The sequence below is a fragment of the Bactrocera oleae genome, chromosome 6, assembly GCF_042242935.1.
Source record: "Bactrocera oleae isolate idBacOlea1 chromosome 6, idBacOlea1, whole genome shotgun sequence".
NCBI lineage: Eukaryota > Metazoa > Arthropoda > Insecta > Diptera > Tephritidae > Bactrocera > Bactrocera oleae.
Genome location: NC_091540.1, coordinates 7,751,047 through 7,767,031, shown reverse-complemented (window position 1 = coordinate 7,767,031; position 15,985 = coordinate 7,751,047). Strand labels below are relative to the sequence as shown.

Genomic DNA, 15,985 nt, shown 5'->3' with positions numbered 1-15,985 from the left:
AATTTAAAATACACACGTTCTTATGGGCATAGTTATTTAGACAGCAGCACGACTTCACGGCTATTTATAAAGTAAAAAGCCTCAGATGATAAATACTTGTAACACCTATTATGAAGAGAGTAAGAGTTTTGGTGCTTGAGGAAAAAAGATAGACATCTTAAAGAATAACATAGTAATAGGCTTGTAAAATTCATGATAGCAAGTTGCTTGGTTTAACTGAGATAAAGAATATCTACAAGTACATGTGGCAGCAACTCCAAAGGGTATTTTCGAAAATATGCTTAAATTCTGCGTTCCCTTCTGCTATTTCTAAATTTTTTTATTATTTATGGCTTCACATAATGACTAGCCAAAGCACTTTGGAAGCTTACAATAAAATCAATAATTAATATTTAAATAAGTCTGCGTAGATTGGTTGTTGTACAAAAAAAATTGAAGCTCAGACAAATTTTTTATGTTTTGCAAGTCCAACTATTTGTCGAAATAATTTGATATTTTTATGCACATTTGCTCTACTTTCCCAAAAACTCATTTGCCCCTGGTAATATTTGCTTTGATTCGTTTATAAACTTGTTCACTTCAACAACACCTGATTAGAATTAAAAGACATAAAATTAAAAGTGCCCAAAAGCCATCACAGCCACTCTTAAAACGCATAAATCCCTCAAGTATGTCCATATAAACACATTAATTTTTTTCTGACATACATATTTTATTTTGCACGAAACCTAACAACCACACACTTTTCGACGTGTATTTCGCATGATATCCAAAAATAACTAATTATTTTTTAACTCTTTTGCTTTGTGACATATTTACAGCGACTCAATTTATCGCATGTCCTTCGATTTGGAGCCACTGGAACGTGCCGTTTGGGCAGCGCCGCCCGAACAGATTGGCATTTGTCAGGTAAAAGGCCAGTCGGAGCGTTTGTGTCGCAACTATGTGCGCGTACTCCAAAGCTACGGTGAGAATCAATTGTACGCGTGTGGGACGAACGCCTTTCAGCCGCAATGTTCATGGCGCCAGGTTGGTACTCAGACACATATGTGTCTTAAGCAATAACCCAAAAAACCACAACATATTCACACAAAAAAAAAAATAAATAAATAAAAAAACAAGCGCAAGCTAACGACAATCAACAACAATCAACGCAACCAGCAATCAAGCAGCGTTGGCATGAGTGCACAACAACAAAATCGAATAAAATATACGAAACAAAAACAATTCGAAATGAATAACCTGTGTAATAAACATTAACAGCAAATATTAGCAAGTTGCAAGTTGCATGTAAGCTGGTGGGTTTACTAGTTGTTGCTTGCTGCACTAGCTTGTCATTTTGTTGTTGCGCTTTACATGCTTGATTGCTGGTTGTGCGCTGGATTAGCTGTATTTGCTTAATTCACGCGGCAATCAATAATTCATTGCATTTCGTAAGCGCTTTTCTTGTCTTGTCCTGTCACTTTGCATGTTTTATTTCAATTGCTTTGTTTTCGTTGCACACATTAGATGGAGAATCTTACGATTGTAGCCTATGATAACGGTGTGGGAAAGTGTCCCTTTAATCCGCATTCAAGCATCACGAGTCTAATGTCCAGCACGGATAAAATGTTTGTGGGCACCGCGACCGATTTCTCAGGTGGCGATCCGGCGATTTTGCGCACCGAAGTGCAGCCGAAGAAAATCGTAAGTTGGTGGAGATGTTCTGTTGCAGAATTCTATTTAATCGTTATTTTATTTTCTTTACAGTTCGGTTACCGACACATTGTGCGCACGCAACAGTACAACAACAATTGGCTGAATAATCCACATTTTGTGGGCAGCTTTGAGGCGGGCAATTTCGTTTATTTTCTCTTCCGCGAACCGGCTGTGGAGTACAGTAGCTGGGGCAAGGTAAGTGCTGAAGTCAAACCCTATAAAAAATTGTTCTTCAACAAAGTTAAATGATTTTTTGTTTTTCTGCAGATTATCTACTCGCGCATTGCCAGAGTTTGCAAAAATGATGCCGGTGGCGACCAAATTTTGAAGAATAGTTGGACCTCCTTTGTTAAAGCGCGTTTGAATTGCTCGTTACCCGGTGAATATCCATTTTATTTTGATGAGATACAGGGCATGACTTACTCAGCTGATGAGGATGTGCTCTATGCGACCTTTACGACACCAGCGTAAGTACTTTTACAGTTACGTAAGTTCTTGGAATTATTTGTGTAAAATGTTTAAGCCCCTCTCTTGTGAAACCCCCGTCGAAATTTCTTTAACTCCTAAAGATTTGGAACAATTAATATCTTGTCACCAACAAAGCGGTCTTAAGGAAAGAAACTTTTTTGAAATGAACCATACAGACATGCTTGATATAAAACCGACGCCGAGAAATAACAATATACTTTCAATAAATTAACGATATCTAACTTAACCCAACTACAAACGCATACCTTAAATCAGTCGCAAAGAGTCAACCTATATCTTCACTAACTGTTATTCTATACTTGAAGTTCGTAGTGCTTGATTTCCTAGTGCAAATCTGACATATTTTCTCTCTGATTATTGACTTGAAATATCTTTCTCCGATGTACCGAAATCCGAACATGCGTCGCCTCTTTCTTTAATGCCATCTATACCCCAATTATCTAACAATCCGCTTACTGAGGTTTGATTGTGTTGAAAGAACTCGAATTCTGGACTTTTAATAATACCAAAACTTACCGCTAACCTAGTTTAAATAACCTCAAAATAGCAAAAACCCAATTTATTATTACGATTAATTAAAAATAAACCTCTTCTGCTTTAATTTACCACACACAGCAATAGCATACACGGTTCAGCGGTCTGTTCCTACAATCTCACGTCTATTAATGCCGCATTCGACGGTCCATTCCGCTATCAGGATTCTGCCGATTCCGATTGGCGCATAGTAGACATGCCACACCGTAGCCAGTTTCAATGCGAAACGCCATCTCCGGACATGCGTTACAAACGTCTGCTTGAGTCTTCGAAGTTCCAACTGATGGCTCACGCCGTGCAGCCGATGACCGAACAACCGTTGTATTATTCCAAATTGGAACGCTTCCAGCACATTTCTTTGGACACTCTGCAAACGAAAACCGAAAAAGTGCACGTGCTGTTCGTTTCGACCGATGACAAGCGTATCAAGAAACTTTCCGTGAAGCATCAGCTCGAGGAGCGACGCGCGCAAACATGTCTGATTGAAGTCTGGCAGTCAGCGGAATATAATGGTGCTGATGGTGATATTTTGAAAATGGAATACTTGAAAGTGACCGAATCGCTTTATCTCGGAACCGAACAGGCGCTAATACGCATACCGGCACAACGTTGCAGTCGCCATGTGTCGCAGAGCAGCTGCTTAAATGCTATGGATCCTTATTGTGGTTGGAATGAGTTGATTGAGCGTTGCACGCCACAGGAGCTGGTACAACAATTGAACAAATTCTGGCTGCAACCGGACACTTTGCAGTGTCCCATTTTAAATGCGCCTATCGATGGCGCTTGGTCCACCTGGTCTGAATGGTACAATTGCAAGAAGCACGGCGATGACGATGGTAATTGTATGTGCCGCACGCGCGAATGTAACAATCCACAACCGCAAAATGGTGGACGCAGCTGTGATGGTATCACGACAGAGGTAACAAACTGCACGGTACATGGTGATTGGACCAATTGGTCGGAATGGTCTGCATGCTCACAAACATGTGGTATAGCGGTGAAGACGCGTCGACGCACGTGCGGCAATCCAAAGCCAGCGCATGGTGGACGTACCTGTGTCGGTGATGATCATCAAGAAATGTATTGTCGGCATTTGCCACCTTGCCCCACGCCCAAGCTGCAAGCCATCGACGGCGGTTGGGGTCCATGGGGTGTGTGGAGCGAATGTAGCACACAATGCGGTGGCGGCTTTCGCATACGACGCCGTGAATGCAACGATCCGGTGCCACAGAACGATGGTCAGGAGTGTCCTGGCTGCGCTATCGACTACGAAGTCTGCAATGTACATGCCTGTCCCGAAGTAAAGAAATTGAGTTCGTGGACACCTTGGTTGGTGGAGTACAATGATAGCCGCAAGAGTACCGAAACAAGCGGCACATATGTTGAGCGTCGCTTCAGATACGTCTGTCGTGGCAGCACCACAGATGTGAATAGCTTGCGCATAGCACTGGCTAAAGAAGAGACACGCACTTGTCATGCGGATGGTAGCTGCCAGCGTCATCATGAAGTATATGGCGCATCGGTGGCATTAGCGGGTTCGCCTGCAGTATCTGAGGAACGCGAAGAACATGGTGAATGGGGTCCTTGCAGCGTTACCTGTGGCGGCGGTTTGCAATATCGTTTGCACGACGTTTCTGGCAGTGGCAAGCATCGTGGACGTCATGCCACACAGGCACGCGTCTGTAATATACAAGCTTGTGAAGAGGCGGCGGTGGTACCGGCGACGAACCTCAATGAAGTGGTGCAGACGCATGAATGGAGTTGTTGGACGGATTGGTCGCCTTGTTCGGTTACATGCGGCATGGGTTTAAGGCGACGTACGCGTCGCTGCTTAGGCGGTCACGATAAACTGTGCAGTGGCAAAGCGATTGAGGAGGAAAAGTGCGCGATGGCGCCTTGTACTGGTAAGTGACGCGCTTTCATTTATTCGTGTTGGTTTTTAGTTTGACAAAATTGTTTTCTACTAACAGACTTTATTGGCTGGAGCACGTGGAGCCCCTGGTCGGAATGCTCAAGTGAGGGCATACGCATAAGACATCGCAAGTGTATGGTGGATATACCATCAGCGTCCGAGTGCCGTGGTGCAGAATTCGAAAAGACCGCTTGCGTGCCGAATGAATATGAAGGTGAGTTTCAAAAAGTAAAGGAATGACGCTAAAGCGGCTTCTATTTAGTAAAAAGTGGCATACAATTAGCGCTTGGAATATTGCTTACGCATCTTGTATACTTTAATAACAATTATATATCTCTTCCAGCCCTGCGCCTTTCCTCCAGCACCTCCTGGCCCTGGATCATACTACTCTGTTCCATAATCTACGTAATCACCATAATCGGCACATTCTATTTGACCAAGCGTTTCATAAAACCTGTAGATTTGGCGTTGAATAAGAATAACACGCCGGTTGCGCCCAACTATGATTCTTATGCCAATCAGTATTCCAGCTTACCAACAAAAGATGTAAGTTACCACATAAACTTCAGTCAAAACACAACAAAAATTATTTCTAAATATCAGCAGTCTTTGAATTTACAGATCTACGAGGTGCGCCCGAAAGTGAAGCGGCAGTCCAGCTTCAATATGTGCTCACCATCACCGTCGAAAAGCTGCAACACTGGCACGCTGACGCGCAACAATATGGCGCACAATCACACGCCCAAAGTATTGGCGAAGACCTATAATGACTGCGAGACGGGCACCCTGAAGAGGAATTCACATCAGCTGAATAATTACCGCTCGAATATCGACGATGAGAAGTTCTAGTGTTGGTATGCTGAATTCGTGCGCCAAAACGGGTGGCGCGCCTGAAAAAGCAGCAGCTGCAAATACACACGCCCGCTGGTGTCTAGTGGGCGCTGAGAGCTTTGGAGCCTGGCAAGCTTGTGTGCCTTTCATAAATTAAGTAAACTCGTACCTTTGGTCGCACAAATGTGCTCTATGCTGCCTGGCAGCTAATTAAGACGCATCTTAAGCTAAACACATGCGCACATACATATGTATGTGGCTTAATTATCTAACTACTTCTATTTCTTCTGAATATGAGACTCATTGTGGAACATTGCATAGTATCATTTTGTGTGCCATCAGAGCGCTAAGTCTGCCACAAAACAGAAAAGTGTAGTAATTTAAAGCAAAACAAAAAAAAAAAAAAGTAATTCAAGGAGCGTATATGTTTATTAGAACATTGATCTACAGTAAAGTAATAAATATTTTTTTTACAAAAGTTGTTGTAAGTGCTTTGCTAAATAAAATTTCGTGCAGTGAAGTGCATTTAGTGGTTAAGCCAGTATTGACTCATATTGAGTACTTATATTTTTATATATAACATTAAATTAATTGTCTTTGTATGTATGTATTTATCAAGTAGTTAAGTTGTTAGTTTTAAGTAAGTTTATTATTTTTTTGCAATGCAACGAAATTGTCAACGAAACAATTTTAGCTGCGAATTTCGAATTTTTGTTATTTATTCAGTGTCTACCCTATATAATCTAATTTTGAGGTATTTCATTTTAGTGCAGTATTAATTATTTCTCAATTTAAAAACATTTTTGAGTATTTCAGTTTCTGACTATTTCTTAAAGTCTTGCACCTTTTAAAAAAAATAAAAACATTTGTGAAAATTTAAAATTTTTGTTTATTTTGTAATTTGCAACTTTACATAAAAAATAAAAAATACTTTAAAAATGTTTCACATTTTCAAAAAAAAATGTATAAACATATCAAAATAATAATTTTCTAAATTTAAAAATAATTTTGAAAATTTAGATTGTTTCTTAATTTTTACCTTTACAATTTCAAAATACTTAGAATTTTTAACATTTTCAAAATATTTGGTTGAACATATTTTTAAAATAATTCACTGTAATTAATCAAAATTTTTGTTATTATGATATCCATATACCTTTTAATTAGACTTTTAGATTGAAAATCTTGAACAATCAAATATTAAAGAACTCATTTATAGTTTATTTAAAATATTTTTGATAATTTAGATTGCACTTTTAAAGATTGTTTTTAAATTTTTGCTTTAACAAAACTTTAAAAAAAAAATATATTTATTGATATAATTTTTTTCAAAATTAATATATTAAATTACAAAACGTCAACAAAATTTTCAATAACTATTTTTTTTTATGAATATCGATTTTCATTATACTCTGTATGTTGTTTTATTTTTTGTGCTTCTAATATGGTTTCTTCACTTGAGACTACTTATATTTAACCAAAAGCTTTTACATAAACTTAATTTATTTAATTTTAATGTAAAAGTATATTTTCGGCTAATAAATGTTTTCTTGCTTACCGTAATTTTTAACACTTTCAACTAATTTTTATTAATTTATTTTTCAAATTCTGAAATTTTTTTCTTACACAATTTTCGGTAATTTTTTTTTTATTATTTTTTTGGACTAAATTGTTAGCACTCAATTTATAACCAAATTAGTAAATTTCTTTAAAAGTTTGTGCTAATTAAATTTTAATTTTAGTTAGTGTGCAAAATTGAAAATTTATGTCGATAACTTCAACTTTCTTTTAAATACTTTATTTCCATGTGTAGTAAAAAGTATAAAATTTATCTAAATATATACAGTGTCGCTTTGAAAATTTTATGTAGAAAAATATGTAAATGTTTATTCACAAAGGAGCAGCTAAGATTGTTGACTAAATCGAAATATAGTTTATGGTTTAAAAAATGTAAATAAATGTATTATCGTATAATTTGTATAATTATTTTATTTTAAGATAGATTAAAAAAAAAAATTATAATAAAAAGAATGTAATGTCACTAACAAAAGAATGTCTTTTATTTAACTAAAAATTGCGCAATTTACAGAAACAAAAAAAACAAAACTCAACAGCAGTCGAAGAAGAAAACTTTATTGTACAAATTATATTTAATTACAATAAAAATTATTAATTTAAAAAAAATTCATAAAAAAATGTGTTGCAAAATATTTAATAAAAAAATTCTTAAAAAATGTACTTAAAAAAAATTATTAAAAACAGTTTGTTTAAAAAAATTATTAAAAAAAATTTAAAAAAATATCTTAAAAATTGTACAAAATATTGAAAAAAATTATAAAATTTCAATTCCAGTTTTTTTTAAATAATTTTTTATAAAAGTCCAGTTATTTAAATCGCTCAATTTCTCTCATTACTGCTAAACCTAAATTAAAATATAAAAAATAATAATTAATTTTTGAAAAAAAGTTTCTTTTAAATTTATTAATAAAAATTGCACTTCCATTTTTATTTGCAGGATTTTAAAATCGCTCAAGAAAAAGTATACAAAATATTATTTTAAACAAAATTTTGAAAAAAGTAACACGAAAGAAAGTATAAAAAATTAATAAAAATGATTAACAAAATTTCAATTCCATTTTGTTTTGAATATTTTTTTTAGAAAATTCCACCAAATTATCGTTTAAAAAGCTCAATTTCTACATTTTATACCCGCATTTTTCTTGCCTTACCTTAATCTAATAAATTTTTTTTTTTTTTTTAAATTATTAATTAAATAAAATTATTAAAATTTTTTTTTTTAATTATTAATTAAGTAAAATTAATTATTAAAAAAAATTTTTTTTCCAAAATTTTTTTAACATTGATTAAAAAAACTAATATTAAAAAAAAGTTAGTTAATAAAAAGAAATGTATTTAAATAATTCCAATTTTATTTAATGAATTTTCTACAAAATTCCACCGATTTTCTTTGAAATCACTCAATTTCTACTCTTAATACACATATTTTACCAGACCAGAGAATGTTAATACATTTTTTTTTATTTTATCAGAGAAATTAAATGAATTTTATTTACGTTCTCTGATTTTATTATTTATTTATTAACATTCTCTGCTGACATTTTGCAGCTACAGTGGCCGACAAACTGTCATCGACAAAGCAGTGCACCTGTGGAGTATGCATCGAATTTCGTGCGGAAGTGCTCATTGTAGTAAGTCGATAAGACAGCACCATATTTACATGGCGGAACACCGCGCCTGTAAGGTATGCAACGAATTTCAGGCGGAACCACTCTATTGAACAAAGTAGATAAAGCAGTATATCCAGAGAATGTTTATGAATAGAGAAGGCGCAAACAGAGAATGTTCATTAACATTCATGATTCATTAACATGAGAGAATGTTCATTATGAGAGAATGTTCATTAACATTCATGATTCATTAACATTCTCTGATAATAATCTGATTTTTCGTAAATTTTAATATATTTTATTTTGTGGAAAAATTTAAAATAATAAATATTACATAAAATTAAGTTATTAATATTATGAATTGGCTGAAATTGAAAGTGTTTGTTTTCCAAATAATATTTTTTTTTCCATGTAAATTCGCTAATTGAAGTAAAGAAATAATTGAAATGATCCAAGAAAACTTTAAGTTATTACATATTAAGAGATACTTGGCGCTGTTTATAAATATATAACATAATTTTTAGACAGTGAGTATACAATTTAGGAAAATTTGCTTTCGAAATAATTTGAAATAAATTTCTTAATGCAAGCATTTCTCAACTTTTCTCAGAAATGTTTAAGCTTTCAATAATTTTTAACAATTTATCTTCGATTTCGTTTAAATTAGTACAGCAAATGAATTAGTGGAAATAGTTATTTAAAAAGCTATTAATTTAAAAATACAATGCTCTACCACAGCTGAGTCTACTGCAGTCAGTTGGAGCCATTTACTTTATTTAGGGCACAGCGCAGTTGTTGTCGACGGTGTGTAATTATTTACGAAATCAAGAAAAAAAACAAAATTTAAAAAAAATAAATAAATAAAAACAATTTTGAGGAAAGCAACTAAAATGCCGGGAAATTAGGGGCAAAATAAAGAACAGCTATACAAGTTTTAGAAAATGGATCACAACTAAATACACAAAGACATACCTACGTATATATATATACATTAAATATATCTAAATTGGAAGACAGTTAAGCACGCGGAAAAGAAATGGTGGCGTTTAAATAAAAGATGAATAAAACTAGGAGAAAGAAAACATATATTTACACAAAAATATGAAAACACGTGTTTAAACAGAGACTTTCGAATAAAACACTTTTGTAAATATTTGTTAAAAAATTGTAAGAAGCAGTGTAGTATCGCCTTATTATTGTAACTGTACCTACTGTACGCCAATATGAGGCATACAAAAGCACAATGCGTCAGTGATACTGACTTTATAAAGTCAATCAAGAATGGATGCCGCTTTGTGGGAAGTGTTAAAAATTAAAAAATGACTAGTACGCTAGTTATATATGTATGCGTGAAACAGTGATAAATTGCTAGGTGGAAATGTACAAATATGGTTGAAAATAAGAAATACATTGTTTTAGTAATACAAAGTGGCTCGATATAAGTTGAAATGAAAAATTATTTTTTTTTTGTAATATTAGGGAGGAGGATATACTTAGCAGCCTATAGGTGCTCAAAAGAGTGCCTTATAGCTAGAATTGTTTGCAGCTTTTTGTTTTATTTTCGTTAGGTTCGTTTTTTGTTGAGAAAAGATCGGCATTTTAACTTTACGGTGGCATATGGCTGCAACAAAAAAGTTAGTAAAATAAATGAACGCAGTCAAAATTTTAATTCAAAAAGGAGTTTTTAATAGACATATGTTGTTATTGGTTGCGTAGAATCAGGATTGCAAATTTTTTCTTTTTCAAAAATTTTGCAACCAAAATTTCATTTTCATTCTTTAATCCTGATATTGGTATTAAAAATTATATATTATTTTTTTAATCCTGCTGTTGGGATTAAAAATTAAACTTTAATTTTTTTAATTTTTTAAATTTTAAATTCTATAATTTTGTTAATTTTTCTTAAAAAAGAAAATTTAATTTTTATTTCCGATGCTGCGAAATTTAAAATTGAAATTTTTATTTTTTAATTTGAAACAAGTACGCAAACGTGAAAAAAATATTAATTCTAAAAAAATTTCTCTTTTTAGTTCTTGATTACATGCTTGAGATTAAATTTTTTATTTTTCAATCCAGTAGATTCTTGATGATTGAAGAATGGCAGCAAGTACACAACGTTTGAATATAAAACGACTGGCGAGCGAGTGTCTAAAATCACAAGTCGACAACCATTAAGTAGCAATCGATGTCCAATATTACATTATCAGTAAAAAGTTTTTTTCTCATAACAATATTTTTAAAATTTGCTTGAGTGGATTACACGAAGACAAATGATCTGATCAATAACATGCATGTTCTGTATATAGTTTTGCGTACCCTGATATACCGGTTTACTTATATACTTTTGAACTGATTAAAAATCGAATTTTGGCAGGCCTAAAACGCACAAAATGTTGAGTAAAATTCAACTTCTTTTTTCAAACGCGACATTTTGTTAAGTTTTAATTATTTTTAGACCATAGAGTAGGAGTAGGGAGAATAACAACTAGTGAAAATTTCTTGTTTTCAAGTTTTATCCACGGAGAAGGCCTCAAGCAATGCAACAGTGGAGAACTTCTTTTTAATTTGCAAAATACTCAAAAATTTTGTACAAAATTTTTGCTAAGTATTCTTAAAATATGTATAATATAACCGTAAAATTTAAATAAAATTGATACCGTAGTTTTGTGTTATTAAATTTCTTAAAATCATATTTTTTAGATTGTTACATTAGATGTGCCGCTTAAACCGACTCCGAACGACCATACCGCACTGAAGTTGCCTGGTGAAATATAAGCAGTTTTAGCAAAACTGTTTTTATAAATTTTAGATTTTCGCCTATAAGGCATCTGGATTAATTTTTGAGTTGTGGTCTCGTAGTCAACCTACCTCTTATTATGGCTATCCGACATAAACAGCTAAACTTTTGAAGAATATGTTTTCTATGCTTTATACTTAAAATGGATTTCAGAGCTTACTTCTCCGCCATTTTAAATATCCAATACCCGTTTGCAAGGTCATCTAGTGAAACTAACCTCAAACAAAAAATGTTTTTGGGTATTTGACATTAGAAAGTATACTTCGGTTCAGTTATACTTCACTACTTGAGCGAGAATGCTACTGTATTCTTCATAGATTTGTATGCAAAATTATTTCTATGAAATTCACACTGACGTTATAAAAATGTGTTTCAAAGCTTTTATCGAATTTTCAATTTTATTTTAGATGTACAGCTGGTTATTCTGTCGATACCAAAAATTTTTTAAGAATTACTGCTCCTGGAAGAAGCCAACATGAACCCAAAATGCTATTTGTATTAGCAAAAGAACCTACAGAACCTCACTTCTGTTCCTGATGCTTTTATTTGCGCAATTTTTATACTATTCCATATTTCGCAGACTTTGTCATTCTTACCTCATATAAAAATCGGACTAAGCGAGAACTTTGCTTGCTGATGAACCCTACAGCTGCGACTACTATTTACATTTTATTGGCAGAGTAGGCTTGAATTTGTGTTGTAACTCTCAAAGAAAGCTATACATTGCTAGCTGACTCTTTATTAAAGGACATATACCTGTAAATAATTATTAAAAAAATATAGTCAATTGAGCTCATGTGGTCAGTGATCAAAAATTAATTAATTATATAAACAAATTAATGCAATGAATTAACAAAGAAATAAAAGCAAAGTAATTATAGAGAAGCAACAACCTAGTTGTCGTACGAACAACACCACTTAAACCCATAACACCGAGCGCAGCTATATGTATAAAAAATACAAAAAATATTGGCAATGGTAAGCAATATTTAAAATACCACAACAAGAAAGTCACACTCGCAAGCAAGAACGGTGCTAAGGGTTTATGCTTGATTTAAGCTGCTGAGACGGCGGTTTCGGCTACAAGCAAAGCCCAGCCACTTGTTCGTGCGTTACACTCAACGCCGCACAGCTGACTTTTGGTTATTGATTGCGGTGCCCATACATGTTTTTTTTAAATTAATTTTTTGGTTTTTTTTTTTTGTATATAGTGCGCTCTAGCGTGCAGACACTTTTTGGGACTTTTTGGGCGCTTGTTTAGTTGTAGCGCCCGCCGAAACGTCTCCCTTTTCAATACCTATCATCTGCGATCGATTGCTTGTTTTGTTGTTATTTGTTAACTTGGCTTACAAAAACACCCAAAAACGCATACATATAAATGCTGTGTGCGTGAGAGCGCCATAGAAAAAGAGAAAGGTCAATGAATTCTTTGAAAATCAAAAAACCGTATAGTTCTTGTAAATTCGGAATTTCTGCTTTCGACTGCGTTTCTGCGCTCTCAACAAAGAACGCGCCCAAGACAGTAGGCAACAGACGAAGTTACAAAAAGAAAAACCAACAACAGCAGCGAATAAAATAAAATTAAATAGATACAAAGAATAAATGCCGATAATAGCTAAAAGTAAATGCGTTTTAGCCTTTTCGCTGCTAAATGCTGACTGGTTGTTGTTTTGAAATGTTGTAGTATATATATCTTACACTTATGTACGTAGCTCTGTAAAGGTGTTTTGAATTTTTACTAAGAGTTAAAGCAACACTTGGGGACACTATCACAACAACCTTAGCAATAACAATAATTATAGCTTTACAACAAAAACAATAAATAAACGCATGTATGCGAGTGTGTACGACCGTTCTTCTGTTTATTAACATAGAAAAAAGCAACAACCTGCCATATTACAATTCCTCAAAAATCCCAAATGGTCAATGAGCTAATTTGCCTGCGGCAGCCTTGTGCTACGCTGTTTGCGTGTGAATGTGTATGTGCAGATAGTTTTTTTTTTGTTAAAGAGAGGTTAAGCAACCCAATCTCATATATGTTTAGAAGTTTTTGAATAAATATAGGAATGACTAGTGAAAAAAACATATTTTCAATATTATTTTTACAAGGTGAAAGAAAATAGCTTCGCTGCATAAAATTAAAATAATACATTGAGCAATTTTTTGCAAGCACAAGAATAATTATTTACAATAATTCATAAAGCACATTGATTAACGTAGAGAAGATAGAGATGTCGATATACACTTTTTTAAAGAACTCAAGCATCATTACTCCAGAATAAACTCTTACAAGCTGCTAATTTATAATAATATTATAAAGAGGAAAGATTTGCTTCTTTGTTTGTTTATATTGAATAGGGTCTGAAACTACTCAACGGATTTTCTTTAACCGTTGAGAAGCTACACTCAATTTGATGAACATAGGCTACCTTATATTTTTAAAAAAGTTAGGGATTCTTACAAAAATGCCAATGTAAGCCCAGTTTTGGATTTTGGATTTTTGGTAGACATTTGAAAAAAAAAGTTGGGAGTTTTACGTTTTTTTTTGTGTATTTTGTTTTGTTTTTACTATAAAAAAATTGAAAAGTATTGTGAATTTTTGGTTGATAATAGTTCGTTCCCTAAATATTTCAAGTCATTCGGCCAAGCCGTTTTTTTAGTTTAGTTGGAAGATTGTTAGAAAAATATAGTTTTGAGAAAAAAACGTTTAAAGTTTAAAATCCGCAACTCAGCGCTCCAAACGGCACCTTCTTCTAACTGCTGTATCTTTAAAACGACTTCGAAATTGAGAAAATCACTTTGCTACCGATTCTAGATATGTTAAAAAAGTAAATTGTGCAAAAACAAGTGGATTTTTTGAGTCCATGGCATGACTGCCTTAACACAAAAAAGGAATTGTGTTCTGGAGAATACGACGGTACATACTGTGGTCTAAATTGGAAACATTCAAGGAGGCTTTACCTATTTTCGTAAGAGTCAAGATAAACTCACTTACAAACAAGGAGCACACTGCACGAACTTCAACGCCATACACTCACAAAAACATCGTTTTCAAAAGTTTATTTCATACCGTAAAGAAAAAAATTGTCAAAAAATACAAAAATAGTATGCAAATTTCGATTGAATTGGTATGTAAGTGTAACAGAGAGTAGACAATGAAAGCCTGACAGGCATGCGAACATTCCAACAAATTCCTTGTCTTTCCTTGCTCGTCGTGCTTTTCTAATCAACGGCGCGGCGGTGTCGCGCGCATCACAACGACATGGATGGCATGTCACGAAGCTGATAATCACCAGCACACTTTATAACATATCTATTCGCCACAACTCTAGCTGAGCGTACTAACACACTGCGCATGTTTGCAGCGCTGTATACCTATAACTGTTATTGCGCTAGAAATTTTGGGTGTAAATTTGGAAATGTCGTTCGCATTAAAATAACATTCACCAACAAATACCAAAAGTTCCAGCGAGTTTATCAATTCGTAGCGGCTAATATAATTAAATGAATTTTATGGTTCATTGTTGACGCTCTTCTTGCCTTTCTTCTATAAAAAATGCACACTATTACCACTTACAGTACATGCATAATGTATGTGGCGGTAAGATGGTGCGCCTGCGCCGCATTCACAACTGTGTATGGTTGTGTGTATTTATGTTACCAAATTTTTCGTTTTTTAATTTACAAATTCAAAATTTTTTATCCGCCTTTTTCACAAAATTTTTTCTATTGAAAAGTTGCACCTGCGCTTTAGGCAAGTTTGATGTTTAAAATTTTTTAGTTTTCCAAACATTTTTTGCTGGCAAATTATTTGGTCATTGCTCGTAAAACACAACCAATTAGCTGTCTACTAAAAGTTCAAGGAAATATTGTAGACATTTTATTCTTTTACAACTATTTTTGCAACCCACACGCTACGCCTGTAATTCACAGTAATTAATTTGTTATGAATAGTGTAATGTTTTGTGAAGGAAGTGTGAATGCAAATGCCTTGTACTATACTATATAGGCGAGTGTGTATAGATTGCGTGCTTTAACTATTTTCCAGGTTTTCATTAGCATTATTTTGGCTAATAAGCAAATTTAATGTTGCAGAACGCGTTTTGAGTTTTTTTTTTTTGCATTGTGGGTGGCCGTAAGTAAAACTAAAGTCATTTAAGTACTCGTTTGTATATTTAATGACCAAGTCGAGGAACTGATATAAGCTACAAATGTATATATATTTCAACAAGCCAAAAAATTTGCAGTTGAATGACACTTTATCGCTAACGGTACTTTGTAAATGTTTGAGAAATTTTGAGACACTGAACGTAAGTGCTTCATGGTAATTATAGTTGGCATAATACAATGACTGCAAAGACGTATCATGTGTGATTTTCTATTTTATTTATTTAATGACTATTTTTTAATAAAATATATTTTAAATATAGAAAAAATATAATAAAAAGAATCAGTTTTCATCTAAGCACGAATTTTTTTAAATGTTTTCTCAAAATATATATTTTAGTCCGTGTTCACTAAGGGTTGTTGAAAAAA

General features: G+C 33.5%; 1 protein-coding gene across 5 annotated transcripts in view; it reads left to right on the top strand.

Moving 5' to 3' along the window:
* Positions 1-6,361, top strand: part of Sema5c (Semaphorin 5c) — a 112,740-nt gene extending 106,379 nt beyond the window's left edge. For 3 of the 5 annotated variants that reach the window (XM_014233832.3, XM_036361041.2, XM_014233829.3), the window contains 8 exons: positions 822-1,029; positions 1,510-1,686; positions 1,750-1,893; positions 1,966-2,165; positions 2,803-4,625; positions 4,692-4,847; positions 4,977-5,179; positions 5,237-6,361. In XM_014233832.3, coding sequence (XP_014089307.2) covers positions 822-1,029; positions 1,510-1,686; positions 1,750-1,893; positions 1,966-2,165; positions 2,803-4,625; positions 4,692-4,847; positions 4,977-5,179; positions 5,237-5,482 — 3,157 coding nt within the window. In that variant the 3' untranslated portion in view covers positions 5,483-6,361. The remainder of the gene's footprint in view (positions 1-821; positions 1,030-1,509; positions 1,687-1,749; positions 1,894-1,965; positions 2,166-2,802; positions 4,626-4,691; positions 4,848-4,976; positions 5,180-5,236) is intronic. The other 2 variants (XM_036361043.2, XM_036361046.2) reach the window with 2 other exon arrangements.
* The last annotated feature ends 9,624 nt before the right edge of the window (positions 6,362-15,985 follow it).